The following is an 18,554-nucleotide window of genomic DNA, read 5'->3' as shown; positions in this document are numbered from 1 at the left end:
TCTTTCATGAGTGATATCAGTGCCACTGAATCACTCTCAGACTTCAGAGTTCCTTGGGGGAAGCAATCATTCCAGCTCTTAAAGGGTAAAACTGGTTTTCTCTGGCAGCATGGTTTTATAGTAAATTTCATCTCATCATGTCTCTGGCAAGGGAAATCTTTATTTTAAAAGGTTTAAAGTGGGAAACAGTTTATTGATGACATTGGCCATGAAGCCAGAAGAGGCACACAGGTACCCTCAGCCTTGAGTCTTGGCAGCTTGCCTCCAAGCCCTTCCCCAACAGGAGACTTGGGAAGGGGCCAAGAAGATGGCTGAGTTGCAGAACTTGATGTTGGCTGCTTGGCCATGGGGCCACTTCATTACTCTAGGGACATTCATTCTGGGACAGTTAATGACCACTCCATAGAGCCAAATGAATTGAATATTTGGGTGCAATCTTGAAAATGAGACCTCAGTTCCGTTCAGTTCAGTCGCTCAGTCGTGTCCGACTCTTTGCGACCCCATAAATTGCAGCACACCAGGCCTCCCTGTCCATCACATCCATCCCGGAGTTCACTCAAACTCACATCCATCAAGTCAGTGATGCCATCCAGCCATCTCATCCTCTGTCGTCCCCTTCTCCTCCTGCCCCCAATCCCTCCCAGCATCAGAGTTTTTTCCAATGAGTCAACTCTTCGCATGAGGTGGCCAAAGTACTGGAGTTGCAGCTTTAGCATCATTCCTACCAAAGAACACCCAGGGCTGATCTCCTTTAGGATGGACTGGTTGGATCTCCGACTAGACAGTAGTAAATCTATTGAGAATAAGACTCAATGGGCTTAGATAAATAAGACAGCAATTCTAGATGTGTGCCTCCTTTCACTGATTATAAGCACTGAAAAGTGAATGAAAATCAACTGATCGTAAAGAAAATCCCATCCTGCTAGTGGCCTGTATCATTTCAAAGATGATTTACCAGGCTGATGATTGATTTTCAAGATGTACTTGTTTCCAAACCTTTGACCTAAAATTTTTATTTTATCTTCCCAACCCTCTTGGTAAAATTACATTAAGTTAGGGATTCATTAACTCCTTCCCTCATTCATTCCACATGAATTTTATGCACACTTAACAGTGTGACAGGTACTGTGTGAGGTGTGCAGGAAACAGAGGTGAAAAATAGATCATCCTTGTCCTTATGAAGTTAACAGTCCTTCTGAGACTTCTAGTGTCTCAACCAACAGATGAAATAAGATAGGAGCAGCATAATTATAGAGACATGGACAGGAACACTTGAGGCCAGATGAAATGATCAACTTCACACATAGGGGATTCAGTAAAGGGAGCCTTTCGTTCCATGCAGTTCTCTTCCACGGCTTTAGCAAGCCGAAGTGATCCATTTTCAGATTTCAGTAAATTAATTGGTCCTAAAGCAAGACTTGGCTTAAACCATATATCTACTCCATTTTATTTTAATTAGCTTTTCTTGAGAATATGGGTTTATCTATTAGCCATTCATTCAACAGAAGTTTATTGCACACAATTAGATGCTGGGTAGGTTGGAGAATTCTGGCTTTCAGTGTGAGTAAAGGAAAGAAGAGGTAAAGATTGGTTTGAAGGGAATAAAGGGAATAACAGGAATAATTGTGAGTCTAGGTCAATTCCATATTGGTGACTAAGAGAATATTTAGGAGCCTGGGCCTCATACATTTAAAAAGCAATTTCCCACCTTAAATTACTAAGACCAACTGGTGCACATCAGTTTCTTTCCAATTAAAGGGAGGATCTCAGTGCTGCATTCAAATCAGTAACTGAACTTCCTCATAAAAACAGCTAAGTCAACATAATATTGCTTCCTTTGTGGTTCAGATGATTAAGCATCCTCCTGCAATGCAAGAGACCTGGGTTTGATCCCTGGGTTGGGAAGATCCCCTGGAGGAGGAAATGGCAACCCATTCCAGTATTCTGGCCTAGAGAATCCCATGGACAGGGAAGCCTGGTGGGCTATAGTCCATGGAGTTGCAGAGTCAGACACAGCTGAGTGACTAACACACCCACACACAGATTAATATTAATGATTTGACTTAAGGCCCTACTTCTGCACACACACATATGCTACATACACACATAAATGTAGTACATATGATACATTTATAGCTTTCTAGAAATTGATTTATGATTTAGACAAAAAGGACAGACAGCACTAATACCATGATAAGTATGAAAGTGAAAATGTTAGTTACTCAGTCGTGTTGCACTCTTTGCGACCCCATGGACTGTAGCCCACCAGGCTCTTCTGTCCATGGGATCCTCCAGGCAAGAATACTGGAATGGGTTACCATTTCCTTCTCCAGGGCATCCTCCCCACCCAGGGATTGAACCCCAGCCTCCCACACTGCAAACAGATTCTTTACCATCTGAGTCACCAGGGAAGCCCAATACCATGATAACTTGCCCATATTTTAAAGATCCTTTTTCCCTGGCAATCTCAAGCATGTTACTCTGAATTCCACCCTGAGAAAGGCTTGGAAACAAGCCTGGAAGGAGAAGGGACCCAAAGAGCCAAGTGGCGTGTGGAATGGGACTAGTAGAATGTACCAGAAGCTCCCAGAATGTGACAAGGGAACTTTCATTTGAAGGGTGTGGGGAAAAAAATTAATTAGACAGCAACTGAATTCTTCAGTCAGGTTGTTGGGCAGGAGTTAAGAGGTACACTGTGCTCCTGTAAGGAGTTTGTTGTTTTTTTTTTTTAAGAACACCCAAGTGGAGAACACAGAGATATAATTTTTCTTGACACACCAATGTACAATGAGAACATATATTTAGTAACATTCGCCTCCCTGCACCCTGAGCAGCTGTTCAGCTCCAGCAAACACTCCTCCTTCCTGCTGGGGAAGGAGAAGCGTGCGGCACGAAGCTTCTGGAGTTGCCAGCAAGAGAGAGAGCTGGGGCCAGCCTTCCAGAGCCGCCCCTCCCTCTCCCCTCTACTAGGCAGCAGGGGGTCCATGGTCAGGAAGGGAAAGAAGATGCTCAGAGGGAAGACCAACCAGAGAGTCCTGTCTAACTGCAGCAGGAAGAGCACTTGAAGTTCAATCCTCCTCAAAAGCAGGGGGCAGGAAAGAGAATCTCTTGAAATTAACCCCCCGCTTTGCTCCATGAAGTTGTAAGTCACTAGGCAGGGTTAGGGGCCATCAGGGAACTATGTTGTATTGCCTAGAGGGCAGACTTACGGGAAGTGGAAGACAGGATGTATCAACCTGGGGTCAAGTCATGCTTTTCCAAGGAGTGACAGAGTGGACATCTGCTTGTCTAAGTTCACAGTTACCTTCTTGACAGTTTTTGACAGGAGCTGCGGGTGTACAGGTGGTGGTTAGGATGGACCAGGGTGGAGAAAGGCCCTGTGTAAATACAATACATGATCCAGTTGAATATTGTTGGGTTTCCTCCTTCCTCTTCTCTCTCTTCCCTCTCTCCTTCCCTTCTTTCCTCCCTTCCTTCTTCCATCCCTCCCTTGCTTCTACTATAGTGTAGTGGTGTTACTCAAAGTTTGGCCCCCTACTGGCGGAATCATTGTCATCATCACTTGAGAACTTGATAGAAATATAAATTCTTGGGTCCCACCCCGTATTCCCACGGGAGGTAAACTCTAGGCAGAAAGATGTCAGTTCCTAGATGAGGATATAGAAAGACATAGGGATGGTCTTGGATATTCTCTGTCACTCACTCACTTGCTGTGAGGGAAGCCAGCTGCCGTATTTGGAACATTCTTTTGGGGAGGGCTCTGGGGCAAGAAACTAATGTCTTAGGTTAACAGCCAGTAATGACTGAAGGTCCACCAACAGCCGCATGAGTGAGCAGAGAACAGGATCTGCCCTAGTCAAGCCTTGAAATAGCATTAGCTTCCCCCGACACCCTGATTAGAGGAACCTGTGAAAGTCTCTGAGCCAGAGAACCTGATGAAGCTGAGCCCAGACTGCTGATTCGCAGAAACTGGAGATGATAAATGTTTGTTGCTATAAGCCTCTAATCTCGGGGTAATTTGTTACATAGCAATAGATAACTAATAGAACTATTGAATTAAAAACTCTCCAAGTGGGGCCCTGGAATGACTATTTTAACATATTTTCCAGGTGACGTTCACACAAGGTAGTTTGAGAAGCACTGCATGTGACTAAGAGTAGAGGCTTTGCAGCCAGACTACTTGGATTCAAATCCTAGCTCAACTCCATCCTAGCTGTAAGAGCGTGAGCGGCTTACTTAACCTCTCCGTGTCTTCATTTCTTCTGTAAACTGTTACTAACGATAGTATATACCTTTAGGTGGTGTAAAGAGGATTAGTTGAATTAATATATTTAAAGCACTTAGTACATTGCCTGGCAACATCGAGTACAATACATTTAGTGGTGACTCATCATTCAACAAATATTTATAAGGCACCAACCAAGGGTGAGGCGTTGTGCTAGATGCTGGAGTTACAAAGATGAATAAGACATAGGTTGACTTTCCTGGGACTCTTGTCCCAGGAGATAGGCATAGAAAAAAATAAACACAATGTAAAGTTAAAATGCTGGGCTTGGGCTTCCCACGTGGTCCAGAGGTTAAGAATCTGCCTTGCAATGCATGGGACACAGGTTTGATTCCTGGTCTGGGAAAATCCTACATGCCATGGAGCAACTACATGTCTGTGAGCAACAGCAAAGACCCAGTGCAGCCCAAAATAATTTAAAATAAATAAATTAATTAAAAAAAAAGTTGGGCTTGATTCTGTAGCCCATCAGTGGATGGAGGCATTAAGGAGAAACTTGATAAATGGGATACTTGGAGGGATATGGGCTTGATTGCCCCCAATGCCTTGTCTCAGTTTTTCTGAGTCTCTCCAGCTTCCTTTTTATATGGAGAACTGGCAAATCTATCATCACCAACAGCAGCTCCTTAGATAGCAGCTGCTTAAATGCAGGGCCTGATGTCTTATTCACAAGGCTGTAGCCACTCTGTCCTGTTTTCTGCTCCTAATAAGGCAGCCCAGTTCGTCTGACCTTTGGGTGTCAGCGTCTGCTCTTTGCTCTAAAAGCCTCCTACCCCACCTCCTTGCAACACAGGCTCCTTCTTACCCTTCATGTCTCTGCTCACGTGTCTCCCTGTCTCTGCTCTCACTGCCTGGTCACTCTATTTAAATAACGCCTCCGTTTCAACACACTTTTCATACCCTGAGCACCAGTAGAATCTGGCCCTTGCTTAATTGGTTTATTTATTTGTGAGTCTCCCTGAGTAGACTACATGGTCTCTCCAAGGTAACATTTGGTCTGTTGTATTCACATGGCCCATGCCCAGTGCCCTCCCTGGGACATAGTAGGCTTTCAATAAATATTTGTTATTGATGGATAAATGAATGAATGGACATGTCCCTTTGCAGCCACTGTAACACTTCAGCATGATTTGCTGAAATGCCAATCTTAATCACAAAGGGCATTAATTCAAATTCTGGAAGACAGAACTGCTGAAACACCAATTGTAAAACCAAGTCACTTTAATTCTTAGGGGTTGCTGGAGAGCCCGGAAGAGATGGAGAGCAGGAGGCCATTATACTATTCAGCATTTAGTAAGCACCTCCTCCTAGGTGCTGGGTGCTCTATTAAATGTTTTATATGCATTATTTCATATACATCTGAAGTAGTTATTATCACTGGGGAGAGCAGAGAGGGAGACTGAGGCTTGGAGCCCGTAATTAACTTGCCTCAAGTCACAGCCAGTGTGATGTAGAAGTATCGTGATGGAACCCAGATGGTCAGGCTCTGAACCTCCTGGGTTTAACCACTCAACTCTCTTGTCCCCAATGGAATGCAGCTCATTAGGTAAATATTCTCACAGATGGAAGTGTACACAGCTGAACAGCTATATGACACCGCAACCAGACGGGGAAATACCAGAAAGGTCTCTGATATCCACGAAATGACAGCCCTGCTGGTCATAGAGGTAGGTCATTCATGGGGGCCCTTCTCCTGCACCCGGGGGTGTGTTGTTCAGAAGTCAGGTGGTCAGGACAGCCGCAGAGTGTCCCACCCCCTCCAATTGATGTGGGTGTTCTCACTCTCCAAAACCGGTTTGGTGGTCTCTTCCTAAGCTCCTAAACGATTAGCATCATCCTCCCCAGGATGGCTTGTAATTGGCAGTCATTGGCAATTCCTGTTGCAAGGGATTCTAAGATCAGACAAGCCAAGGAGCAGGTGACAGGTCACATCTGAACTTAGATGGACAAGTTGTCAGGGTGGGAGGGACAATAACTGAGATGAGGGGCAGTTTTACAAAGCTTTGGGGCCTGTCTGCATTGCACCTGGAGCAATCTTTGACCAGGGGTTCCTATTAACAACAAGCCTCCACAGGCCTCAAAGAACAAGAAAGGAGTCAGGCTTATCCAGTCTTAAACAGGACTAAAGTCTGCATTTTTCCTGTGTGATGAGGAATTATTGGGCCTTCAGTGAGGGCAGGCTCCTTCTTGGGTAGAAGAGAACAGTTAGGAAAAGTGAGAATGCTTCTGTAGGCAATTCCCTTTTCAAGGCTTAATTAAAGCCAGAATGTATATTTTTAGTCTGCTTTTGCATTTGTGACATTTAAATATTCAGATTTTCAATGAGACAAAGCCTATGCTGAAATTTACATATAAATATATTGAAATATATTTAAATATGAGTCTTCTTCATACCTTTTTTCTTAGTGTTCCCAAGCTGTCTGCACTTCCACAAGGGGATCAGTCTTTGGGAAGTGAAGAATAAAGGTGTCTAAAGAGAGAAGTAGAGAGAGATTTGCTGGGAAGCTGATGTACTTGGGTAGACCTAACATTATGTATCAGTTCAGTCGCTCAGTCGTGTCCAACTCCTTGAAACCCCATGGACTGCAGCATACCAGGCCTCCCTGTCCATCACCAACTCCCAGGGCTTACTCAAACTCGTGTCCATTGAGTCAATGATGCCATCCAACCATCTCATCCTCTGTCGTCCCCTTCTCCTCCCACCTTCAATCTTTCCCAGCATCAGAGCCTTTTCAAATGAGTCAGTTCTTCATGTCAGGTGGCCAAAGTATTGGAGTTTCAGCTTCAGCATCAGTCCTTCCAAAGAATATTCAGGACTGATTTCCTTTAGGATTGGCTGGCTGGATCTCCTTGCAGTCCAAGGGACTCTCAAGAGTCTTCTCCAACACCAAAGTTCAAAAGCATCAATTCTTTGACACTCAGCTTTCTTTATAGTCCAACTCTCACATCCGTACATGACTACTGGGAAAACCATAGCTTTAACTGGGTGGACAGTTTACAATTTGAGGAATGGTTTTTGTTTGTTTCAGCTTCTCTGGTGGCTCAGAGGGTAAAGCATATACCTGCAATGCAGGAGACCTGGGTGGGGAAGATCCCCTGGAGAAGGAAATGGCAGCCCACTCCAGTACTCTTGCCTGGAAAACCTTATGGACGGAGAAGCCTGGTAGGCTACAGTCCAAGGGGTCGCAAAGAGTCTGACACGACTGAGAGACTTCACTTTCACTTTGTTTGTTTAAATTACAACTTTTCAGAGTGACAGTTTATCCAGGCTAGAGGTCAGTCCCAGCCATGCAGGCTTTGGTAGATGTATGTGTGTATTTTAATCTATTTAGAAAGGCTACAGGCTTCCTGAAAGGCTACAGGCTTAGAGGCTTCCTCCTCAGACCTCAAGAAGTATGATTCACGGAGATACAGCAAATTTGATCAAATAACAACCTTGAAGCATCACTCAAATCACTAGCTTTACAGACCATATTATCACCATGCTAATAACTAGTTACCCATACTCGATCCATGGACCACCAACTGTAAATGATTTTGACTGTCATGAACTGCATTTGAATCTCTGAAATAGGACTGGACATAATCCAGCCTCCCTCGAGTGAGTTAGCACATACTTTTAAGATCCTACGGGGTCTCTCAGTTATCATTGCAGTCATCAATAAGTATGCGCCAAGGGTAGTATACAAGTGCAGGAGGATGCACATTTTTCAGTTGATACATAGAAGACAAACTTGATTCCACTGGGTATCAGAAGTGTTTTTTTCCCCCTAAGTGAAGGGAACGTTGACAGACTATTGCATAACAAAGAATAGTACAATCTAATGGGGAAAATTGGCTTGAATTGTGGGTGTCTTCCTGATTTCATCACCTTTGATAGTTGACATTTCCATTTCTCATTTTCTCTCAGTTACTTGTCTATAAATGGATGTTCAAATGTTAATAGGGACCCACACAAATGTAGCAACTTCCTCCTCTGGTAAATTATACCTTGGAGCCAGTTTTATTGTGATTCTTTCTTTCCATGTCTGTTTCTCCTCCTGGAGTTTGGGCTGTGTGGTGCATGAATTGTTAAAGGAATGAAACAATTCCTTGGGAAGGAGACAGAAGCTACCGAGACAAGCCAGCAGGGTGGAGCTTGCTTTTCCCCCAGGAGTCAGTAAGACTTTCGTAAGGCCCCTAGAATGGCATCCAGACTGAGGTAAGGGTAACTGAGGTAAGGGTAACTGAGGTCAGGGTAACTGAGGTCAGGGTAACTGAGGTAAGGGTAACTGAGGTAAGGGTAACTTCTTTGTCACCATTTGTTCCTCAGAAAACACCAACGAGAGGATGTCCTGTCACGGAAAACAGCTGCCAGTTTCACGTTGTGAAATACACATGGACGACACAGATAAATATAAATGTATATGACTTGGACCATGTCAAGCACTAGAGTTAAGATCATAGAGGAATTTCTCAATTTAAATGTGCAGTTTTGATAAACACTAATACAGACTATCTTGCCTCATAAGCAATCACAGGCTAAGTATCCACCAACTTGGCTTATTGGCTTGACTCTTGTCATTGTTTCTGTACTATGAAGACAGGACTTAAGTTTCCCTTCTCTCCTGGCTTGCCATCCTGGCTTCCAGTTGTTACTGTAAGGAATAAAGACTTGAGAAAAATGGACATGAATCTGAGCAAACTCCAGGAGATAGTGAAGGCCACGGAAGTCTGGCATGCTGCAGATCATGGGGTTTCAAAGAGTGGGACACAACTTAGCGACTCAAGACGACAGTATAAACTTGACTTCCTGCTTCTATTTTTGCTCTACTATCAGTGAGAGGAAGCTGTTAAAAATGGAAATCAGATCATATCACTCCCCTGCTTAAAATCCTCCAGGACTTATCCATTCCACCGAAAAGAAAATCCCAGTACTTGGCCCGACCTGCAGCGCCAGGGCATGTAAAAGTGCCTGCAACTTCTCTCTCTCCCTCCTGTCCTCTTCCTTGCATTCAGCATACTCCAGAAACAGTAGACTTTCTGCTGATGTTCTAACTCAATAGTTCTCAAAGTGTGGTTCCCAAACCAGCAGCATCAGCATCTTCTGCATAGTGGCTAGAAATGCAAATTCTTGGGCCATACCCAAACTCTACTGAATCATAAGTTCTGAGGGTGGGCCCCAGTGATCTGTGTTTGAACCAGCCCATCTAGGGATTCTGTTGCCTGCTGAAGTTTGAAAACCTCTGGTGTAGCTCCTCAGACACACTTCTGCCTCAGGACCATGTACCGGTCAGACCCTTTGCCTGGTATGCTCTTCCCAGGGCTCTTTCCTCATCAGCTGGACATCAGCTGAAATGTTAGCACCTCACCAATCATCCTATATTTTATTTTATTTAAAGTATTTTTTTTAAAGGAGTGTATGCACAATTTTATTTATTTGTTTAGGGAGAGTGTGCCCAAGTTTATTTTTCTGTAGTGGTGTTAAATTTTTAAAGTATTTATTGAATTTGTTACAATATTTTTTCTGTTTTCTGTTTTGTGTTTTTTTGGGCCATGAGGCATGTGGGATCTTAGCTCCCCAACCAAGTACTGGACCAGCACTCCCTACATAGGAAGGCAAAGTCTTAACCACTGAACCGCCAGGGAAGTTCCTATTTTATCTGAGTAAAGTTGATTTACAGTGTTTTGTTAGTTTAAGGTGTACAGCAAAGTGATGCAGTTAAGTGTTAGTTGCTCAGTCGTGTCTGACTTTAACCCTGTGGACTGGAGCCTGCCAGGCTCCTCTGTCCATGGAATTCTCCAGGCAAGAATACTGGAGTGGGTTGCCATGCTCTCTTCCAGGGGATCTTCCCGACCAGGGATCAGATCTGCTTCTCTGCATTGCAGAATCTTTACCGACTGAGCCACCACATACATTATTTTTTAGATTCTTTTCTCATATAGGCTATCACAGAATATTGAGTAGAGTTCCCTGTGCTATCCAGTAGGTCCTGTTAGTTATCTATCTTATATATATAGCAGTGTGTGTTTTCATCCCAAGCTTCTGATTTATCCCTCTTAAGCATCTTATTTAAAGTGAGCCTGTTTGCCTCTCCTCATCTTAATCTATGCCATTTAATTATCCTCTATGTTCTCTGTAGAACTAGCTCAAATCATCTTGTTTATTTATTTACTTGTTATTTTATTATCTCCCCCATTAAAAGGAGATCTGACACCCTATTTATTTTTATACTGTGAATTCTGAGTGCCCAGCATAGGGCTTACACATAAGATGGGCTTAATAATGGTTTCTTAAATTAGTGCCTATGAGATTTTTTTTTTTTTTTTGATTGCCTGTCTTTCAGAAGGAGATCAGTTAGACTCTCTAAAGGAAGCTGCAGTGTTGTGGCCAAGCCTTGTCATGGGGTCAGAAGATGAGGGTCAAATTCTAAATTCTCCACTTGAAAATCAGCTGACTTTGGGTAAGTCATTGAACTGGTTAAATGGGTTACAACAAGGAGTGATTTTGTCTCATCGAAGTATTCAGCGGTGTCTGGAGATGTTTTTGGTGTCAACTGAGGATGCAAGTGAGAGTGGGGTGTGCTCTTGGCATCTAATGGGCAGAGGCCAGGGATGTGGCTAAGCATCCTGTAGTGCACGGACCAGCCCCCACCTTATGCTCAGGAAAATAACAACAGTGCCTCGGCTGAGAAAACCCAAACTAGAAAATTAGGATTAACACTCTCTTCCTAACTCACAGGGTCCTGACGATGCTCAAGCAAAATTCTTCTCATGAAATTGTCTTGTAAATGACAAAGGACTGTAGGCAAATACCCTCAGTGTCCGGCACCACACCTTACACAGAGTAGCTGCTTAATAAATATTGGCTCAAGGAACAAATGGATGAATGGATGAGTGGATGAACTGGATGATTCCATGAAATGGATGATTGAATTGCATGGAGCCCCTTCCCAGAACTGAATTTTTGTGTCCTCATTTGCAACAGAGGATAAGGATAGTACTTGTGTCCTAAGAACCTCGGGAGGATCACGGAGACGATGTGTACAAAGCACCTTGTTTCACCCTTGGTTATTGCCCCCGCCACCCCCACAGAGTTCCTGCTTCCTCCCCTCTAAGTGACTCCCCTCCTCTACTCCCTTGGTTTACACAGAGCTGCCCTATCTGTTTCAGTGAAAAGGCATCATCAAGTCCTACTCTGCATTTTTCTGATGAAACACCTGTTATTCAGAAACCACCTGCTCCTGGTTTCCCAGAGTTCCGGAGAAGGGACTGGAACCCAGGCTCCTGTTTCCTGGCTGGGAATCTCTCCACCATGCCCCTACTTTCCCTTGGCTCCTTCTGTTTTCTCACCTCCTACAACCAATCAGCACGTACCCAGCAGAGTTTCCCAACCTTTCTGAGAGCTGGGAATGCTTACTGTTAGAAACCCCAGCACACATCACCAAAGCATTAAAATGTGCCCACGTCAAATAAAATCTGTGTATAACTTTATGAAAATTGGGTTGCCTTGGCAGTCGACTGAAAGTTACATTTTAGAAAATTTAAACACTTATTAATGTATTTCAGTTTGCTTTTTTACATTTTGAAGTCATTTTTTTTCCCTCCAGCAGATGTAATTATAGACCCTCGAAAGGCATTTGTGTCTTTGGTGCTTTATACATTACAAAAAACGTCTTATTTACTTTTTACCCATTGGTGAGTTTCCCATCTTCCTTGTTCCTGTTTGCTTATAATAGTCAACGACCATTCCGGAGTCTAGGAAGCATCTGGAAACTGTTGAGTACTTGGTGGGTGATATTTCATGTAGGTAATGCTGTTGACTTGCAAACATGATCTCATGCACCAGCGTCCATTTTTGTCCAAGAGTGTGACAGTCGAATCTTACATTTGCCGTAGGTATTGTGGACTGCAAAGGGCTTTCTCATATATTACCCATTTGTACAGTACTTGAGCACAATCTGTATTATGTTACAGCTTCTCTTGATTTTACCAATAAGAATCCAAAACTTAGGGAGGAGAAGTGACTGACTCACTCAGAGTTATAAAGCAAGTGGCAGAACAAAGGTGAGAATTGCTATCTTCTGCGTTTCAAGTGTGCCATGATGCTTTTGGACCTGGAGAAATTACTCCTGAAAGAGGAAATAAGCAAGGATGGAATCACTGGGATAGCTTTAGCTTTGTGTGAGTGCGCGCATGTGTGTGTGAGACTGAAACTAGCCTTGAATATTCTTTATTTGCCCTACAGATAGTGGAATCAAATTAATTAATTAGGTCAACAAATACTTATTAGTGATGGACCCTGTTATAAGTGCTGGGGATACAGCAGTGAACTAAAAGAGCCTCACAGAGCTCACATTCTATATGCAACAGGTAAATGATAAATTGACAAGACAATATATATTAATAGTATTTGATGTCAATTAGTGTTAAGGATAAAAATTAAAGCAGTTGAGGGGATAGGAAAACTGGGTGGGGGGAGTTGCTGTGTTGTTCAGACAGGTCAAAGGTGACTCATTTGTAAGGTGGCCTTGAGAAGAGACTTATAAGGGAGGAAGGATGTAGCATGGATACTGGGAACAGACTAGCCTAGATGAACATGTGCAAAGGCCCTGAGACAGGGACATGTTTGGCATGTATGAGAAACCACAAGGAAACCAGCCCAGCTGGAGAAGAGTGAGTAGACTGGGATGGAGGAGAGAGTTATTGGTAGAAAATAAGGTGAAGAGGGGTCTGGTGAGGAGGCATGGGGAAAGTTAGGGAAGATCCTCCAGGGCCTTATAGGGGCTTGTGGGGGCTTTAGCTGGGATTCTGAGGTAGGTTTTCCTTGAGGGCTCTGACCAGAGGAATGACATGATCTGACATACACTGTTAAAGATGTTTGATGGACTGATTAGTTCATGGCATCTGGTCCCATCACTTCATGGCAAATAGATGGGGAAATAGTGGAAACAGTGTCAGATTTTATTTTTCTGGGCTCCAAAATCACTGCAGATGGTGACTGCAGCCATGAAATTAAAAGACACTTACTCCTTGGAAGGAAAGTTATGACCAACCTAGATAGCATATTCAAAAGCAGAGACATTACTTTGCCAACAAAGGTTCGTCTAGTCAAGGCTATGGTTTTTCCAGTGGTCATGTATGGATGTGAGAGTTGGACTGTGAAGAAAGCTGAATGCTGAAAAATTGATGCTTTTGAACTGTACGGTTGGAGAAGACTCATGAGAGTACCTTGGACTGCAAGGAGATCCAACCAGTCCTTCCTAAAGGAGATCAGTCCTGGGTGTTCCTCGGAAGGACTGATGCTAAAGCTGAAACTCCAGTACTTTGGCCACCTCATGCGAAGAGTTGACTCATTGGAAAAGACCCTGATGCTGGGAGGGATTGGGGGCAGGAGGAGAAGGAGACGACAGAGGATGAGATGGCTGGATGGCATCACCAACTCGATGGACGTGAGTCTGAGTGAACTCTGGGAGTTGGTGATGGACAGGGAGGCCTGGTGTGCTGTGATTCATGGGGTTGCAAAGAATCGGACACGACTGAGCGACTGAACTGAACTGAACTGAAGATATTCCTAGTTTGTAATATTTCCATCTTAGGAGACTTAGACCTGCTTTGAGAGACCTCGAGGGACACCTTGATCTTCAAGCATATTCAAATCCTGAGGTGAAGTCGAACTTTAGTAATTGATTCATCCTTCAGATCAGTGACTGGGCTCCACCTGAATACCAGAGCTACCTATGGCAGCCTTGGGGATTGAGGAATGAGTAACACAGGGTTCCTGCACTGAGGAAGCTCCTCTTACAGTGAAGAAATACAGACAACAAACAAACAAAGGATTTCAGCTATTGAGAAGGGCTGGGGAGAAAATAAAACCAAGGGAGACGCAATGATGATGCCATCATAGAGGGCTACTGTAGATTCCAGTTGGCTTTTGAAATGAGGAACTTGAGCAAAAAGTATTGCACACGTAGAGCAACTTATGGTATCCAGTTTCATAAAAAATATTATTATTCTGACTTTTTAAGCGAGAAGCTGATATTCTGTGAGATTAAACCACATGCCTGAGGCACTCGTAAATGACAGATCTGGGGGTCTGAATCCAAATTTTCTCTCATTTTCCGAACCAGAGTTTTCTCATAGTGTACAGCACTATGGAATGTGACAGTAGGGCTGGATAACCCTGGAGCGTGGGATGAAGGAATCCATAATACTTAGGCAAGATGGGAAAAATGTGTCAAAGCAGAAAGAGACGCAAAAGAGCAAGGGCTGTGACTTGCTCCCACTACGGTCACACAGGATGACTGTCAGGATGTAGAGGAGCTGCAGTCCCCATAGCCTCAGTTCCATTGGGCTGAGAAAATCTCCAGCCTAATCTCAACAGAAGGGCCCTTGCCTTGCATGGGTGCTCTCAGCAACCCAGGCTGGGGTGGGCCCCTGGGTCACATGTGGTTTCAATCACTGCATTTATCTGCATCACTGTCATTGTATCTGGAAGATGACTGAAGCCTCATTTCTCTCCCAGGCCTGTCTGATTGTGCAGGGGGTACACGTCAAATCTGGAAAAGCTATCTCATCTTTGGCAGGCCAGAGATAGGGCAAGACTTCAGAAAGGTACAGCAACATCCTACTCAGGCCCCTTCACCCCTTTATTAAAAACAAATCTGAAACAACAAATGTCTAAAATTTTCCACTTATTCATTTCATCCTGCCTCATTATAACCATGCCCTTTGTCCACACCCGCTGGAGTTTTTTTTTTTTTTTTGCAGCCTTGGGGGAAGCTGGGATGTGTCTGTCCCTAGCTCTCAGTCCCTCCCATAATAAACAATCACTAAACAGCTTGCGGCCCTAGGCAACTGTTTGTCCAGTTTGGCCAGGCCCCTGTGACTTAGGCTGGGGAAGAGGGTGGGAGGTGTTCCCAGTAAAGCAGAATTCAGGCTGTAAGGCCAGGGACTTGGCTTTGACCAGAAGTACTGTTTGGAAGCACATCTTTGCAGTCTTGGAGGATCATTAGAGAGACTCTGGATCTTTATCTGATTTGTCCAGTGATGGGTCCCTGAGGGTAGGGGCTCATGGCTGGCGTGTGGGAGGGCCGCTGAAGGAAGGACTAGCTTGTACTAATGGTAAAAAAGGTCATCCCCTGCCTCAAGTGTCTCATCTACAGCTGGCCATTCTACCAGTCATCTGTCCCTCAGAGACAGCGCCTTAAAAACCATTCCCCCTCCCCCGCAAAAGAGAGTAACATCACTTTCGGTACTGGGAGGAGCTTAAATCAACCGGGTTATTCTCGGCTATTAGATCTTTCTTTTTTCCACGGTGTGATTGGATCTCTTGGAGGGTTTCTACAGAATAGACAAAGGGCTTCGGAAGCTAGGAAAGGATGCGCGGAAAGTTACGGAGGATTTGGGATAGGTGTCTTCTCTTAGTGCACAGACAGACATGAAGAATTAAAACGATTCCTTTCGGTTGTAGTATTTCCTTTTTATTATTGGGGATTGGGGTGGTTCCTTGGGGGTAAGGAAAAAGAGATGGGCAATGCAGGAGACGCTGGAGATAATGGGTTCGATTCCTGGGTTGCGAAGATCTCCTGGAGGAAGGCATGGCAACCTGCTCCAGTATTCTTGCCTGGAGAATCCCATGGACAGAGTAGCCTGGCAGGTTACAGTCCATGGGGGTGGCAAAGAGTCGGACACGATTGAAGCGACACTGCACACATTTAGGGGATAAGGGACCTGTTTAAATGCTTTGTAGGAAGGAAAATTTGGGGCCCTCAGAGGGTGGAAGGTGGGCAGAGAGAGACATCCTTCTGGTCAGCGGTCGCTTTCTATGAAGTCCTTTTTTTTTTTTTTCCTCCTGCAGCCCAAGGGCTCGCCCCACTGCTCCACTTTTCGAGCATCCTTCTCCAGGAACCCGAACACACGCCGCCGCCCGCTCGGGGAGGCGCTCCCGGCAGGCAGCGGAGGAGTAGGAATTCTCGAGGACGACCGGGGCAGCCGGAGCAGCGGGCCGGGGAAGCGCCCGCCAGTCCCCGGTTCTCCAGCCTCCGCGCGCCCGCAGGCGCCTCTGGGAGGCGCTGGTTTCCCGGCGCGGCGGCTGCAGGTGGTGCGGCCCAGGCCGGGGTCTGGATCCCGGGGCACCGAAGGGCCGCGGACTCTCTCGGGGCAGCCCCGCGCTCCGCCCGCTGGGGCCCGGCCGAGGCGCCCCGGGGTCCCTTCGCCGCCCGCACCCCCAGCGCCGCGCCGGCGCCTCTGCCGGTGGCCGGGGGTTATGAATGGGCGCAGCGGAAGCACCGCCCACCCCGGACGTGACGCTCGGCCAATGGCAGCGCGGGCTGCGTGGATGGATGAGGTCAGCGCTGTAGTGTCGGGAATGGAATGTGTAAGTGTAACATTCAGAACCGGGTAACATTCGGCGACCGAACGCGGCGGTCGGCAGCGATCGCGCGGGGGCCTGGGAAGCGCCGCTCGGGGCCGGCACTGCCCGCGGGGAGGACGCGCCGCCGCCGTCACCCAGCGCCGCCGCCGCCGCCTCCAGCCTTCTCCAGCCGGGCCGCCGCGCGTCCCGGGGGCCGGCCCCGCGAGCGCAGGAGTAAACACCGCCGGAGTCTTGGAGCTGCTGCAGAAGGGAATAAAGAGAGATGCAGGGATTTGTGAGGTTACGGCGCCCCAGCTGCAAGATGCACTAGCCGGCTGAACCCGGGGATCGGCTGACTTGTTGGAACCGGAGTGTTCTGCACGGGAGCCTGGATGAGTTGAAGTTGCTTTCCAGGGGCTCGTTTTCCACGCTGCCGAGAGGAATCCGAGAGGCAAGGAAATCACTTCGTCTTGCCATTGATTGGGCATTGGGAGCTTTCCCCCCCCACCCCCCCTCTCTTTCTTTTCCTCGGTCTTGTTGCATGCAAGAGAATTACAGTCCGCTGCTCGCCCGACCTGGGTGCGAGATATTTCGCCCCGCTCTCTCCCTTCCATTGTGCAACCCAAAGATGAAAGACCGAAGGGGAGAAAGTTAAAGAAATCGCCCACATGCGCTGGATCAGTCCACGGCTTGGGGAAAGGCATCCAGAGAAGGTGGGAGCGGAGAGTTTGAAGTCTTTACGGGCGGGAAGATGGCGGACTGGAGCTGAAAGTGTTGATTGGGAAACTTGGGTGATTCTTGTGTTTATTTACAATCCTCTTGACCCAGGCAGGACACATGCAGGCCAAAAAACGCTATTTCATCCTGCTCTCAGCTGGCTCTTGTCTCGCCCTTTTGTTTTATTTCGGAGGCTTGCAGTTTAGGGCATCGAGAAGCCACAGCCGGAGAGAAGAGCACAGCGGTCGGAATGGCTTGCACCATCCGAGTCCGGATCATTTCTGGCCCCGCTTCCCGGACGCTCTGCGCCCCTTCGTTCCCTGGGATCAATTGGAAAACGAGGATTCCAGTGTGCACGTTTCGCCCCGGCAGAAGCGAGAGGCCAACTCGAGCATCTACAAAGGCAAGAAGTGCCGCATGGAGTCCTGCTTCGATTTCACCCTTTGCAAGAAAAACGGCTTCAAAGTCTACGTCTACCCACAGCAAAAAGGGGAGAAAATTGCTGAAAGTTACCAAAACATTCTAGCGGCCATCGAGGGCTCCAGGTTCTATACCTCGGACCCCAGCCAGGCGTGCCTCTTTGTCCTGAGTCTGGACACTTTAGACCGAGACCAGTTGTCACCTCAGTATGTGCACAATTTGAGATCCAAAGTGCAGAGTCTCCACTTGTGGAACAACGGTAGGAATCATTTAATTTTTAATTTATATTCTGGCACTTGGCCTGACTACACCGAGGACGTGGGGTTTGACATCGGCCAGGCGATGCTGGCTAAAGCCAGCATCAGTACTGAAAACTTCCGACCCAACTTTGATGTTTCTATTCCCCTCTTTTCTAAGGATCATCCCAGGACAGGAGGGGAGAGGGGGTTTTTGAAGTTTAACACTATCCCTCCTCTCAGGAAGTACATGCTGGTCTTCAAGGGGAAGAGGTACCTGACAGGGATAGGGTCAGACACCAGGAATGCCTTATATCACGTCCATAACGGGGAGGACGTAGTGCTGCTCACCACCTGCAAGCATGGCAAAGACTGGCAGAAGCACAAGGATTCTCGCTGTGACCGGGACAACACCGAGTACGAGAAGTAAGTGACGGGCCTCAGCGGGTTAGCCCCGGGCCTTGCTCACCTGGGTCCAGGTGTGAGCTTGGGGAATGGGGGTGGGACAGGGGAGCCCCTCCGGTCCTCTTCCTCTTGCTCCAAGCCTGGGATGGAGCAGCCT

General features: G+C 46.3%; 1 protein-coding gene and 1 long non-coding RNA gene across 9 annotated transcripts in view; both read left to right on the top strand.

Moving 5' to 3' along the window:
• LOC147359273 (uncharacterized) overlaps positions 1-11,903 on the top strand; it is a 54,498-nt gene extending 42,595 nt beyond the window's left edge. Inside the window, exons 1-4 of one of the 8 annotated variants that reach the window (XR_015140675.1) lie at positions 5,020-5,270; positions 5,848-5,952; positions 8,598-10,728; positions 11,438-11,903. This is a non-coding gene — a long non-coding RNA (uncharacterized LOC147359273). Of the gene's footprint in view, positions 1-5,019; positions 5,271-5,823; positions 5,953-8,597; positions 10,729-11,437 lie in introns of those variants that run through there. The other 7 variants (XR_015140673.1, XR_015140669.1, XR_015140672.1 and 4 more) reach the window with 7 other exon arrangements.
• Positions 11,904-16,654: 4,751 nt separating this feature from the next.
• Positions 16,655-18,554, top strand: part of EXT1 (exostosin glycosyltransferase 1) — a 314,140-nt gene continuing 312,240 nt past the window's right edge. Inside the window, exon 1 of the mRNA XM_086336345.1 lies at positions 16,655-18,418. Within this exon, the coding sequence (XP_086192471.1) occupies positions 17,457-18,418 (962 nt within the window). The 5' untranslated portion in view covers positions 16,655-17,456. The remainder of the gene's footprint in view (positions 18,419-18,554) is intronic.

Source organism: Bos grunniens, chromosome 14 (assembly GCF_055505025.1).
Source record: "Bos grunniens cultivar Pamir isolate PY7600 chromosome 14, Bosgru_T2T1.0, whole genome shotgun sequence".
In the NCBI taxonomy this organism is placed as follows: domain Eukaryota; kingdom Metazoa; phylum Chordata; class Mammalia; order Artiodactyla; family Bovidae; genus Bos; species Bos grunniens.
Note: the sequence above shows the minus strand (reverse complement) of the source record. Positions and strands in the feature narration are given on the sequence as shown.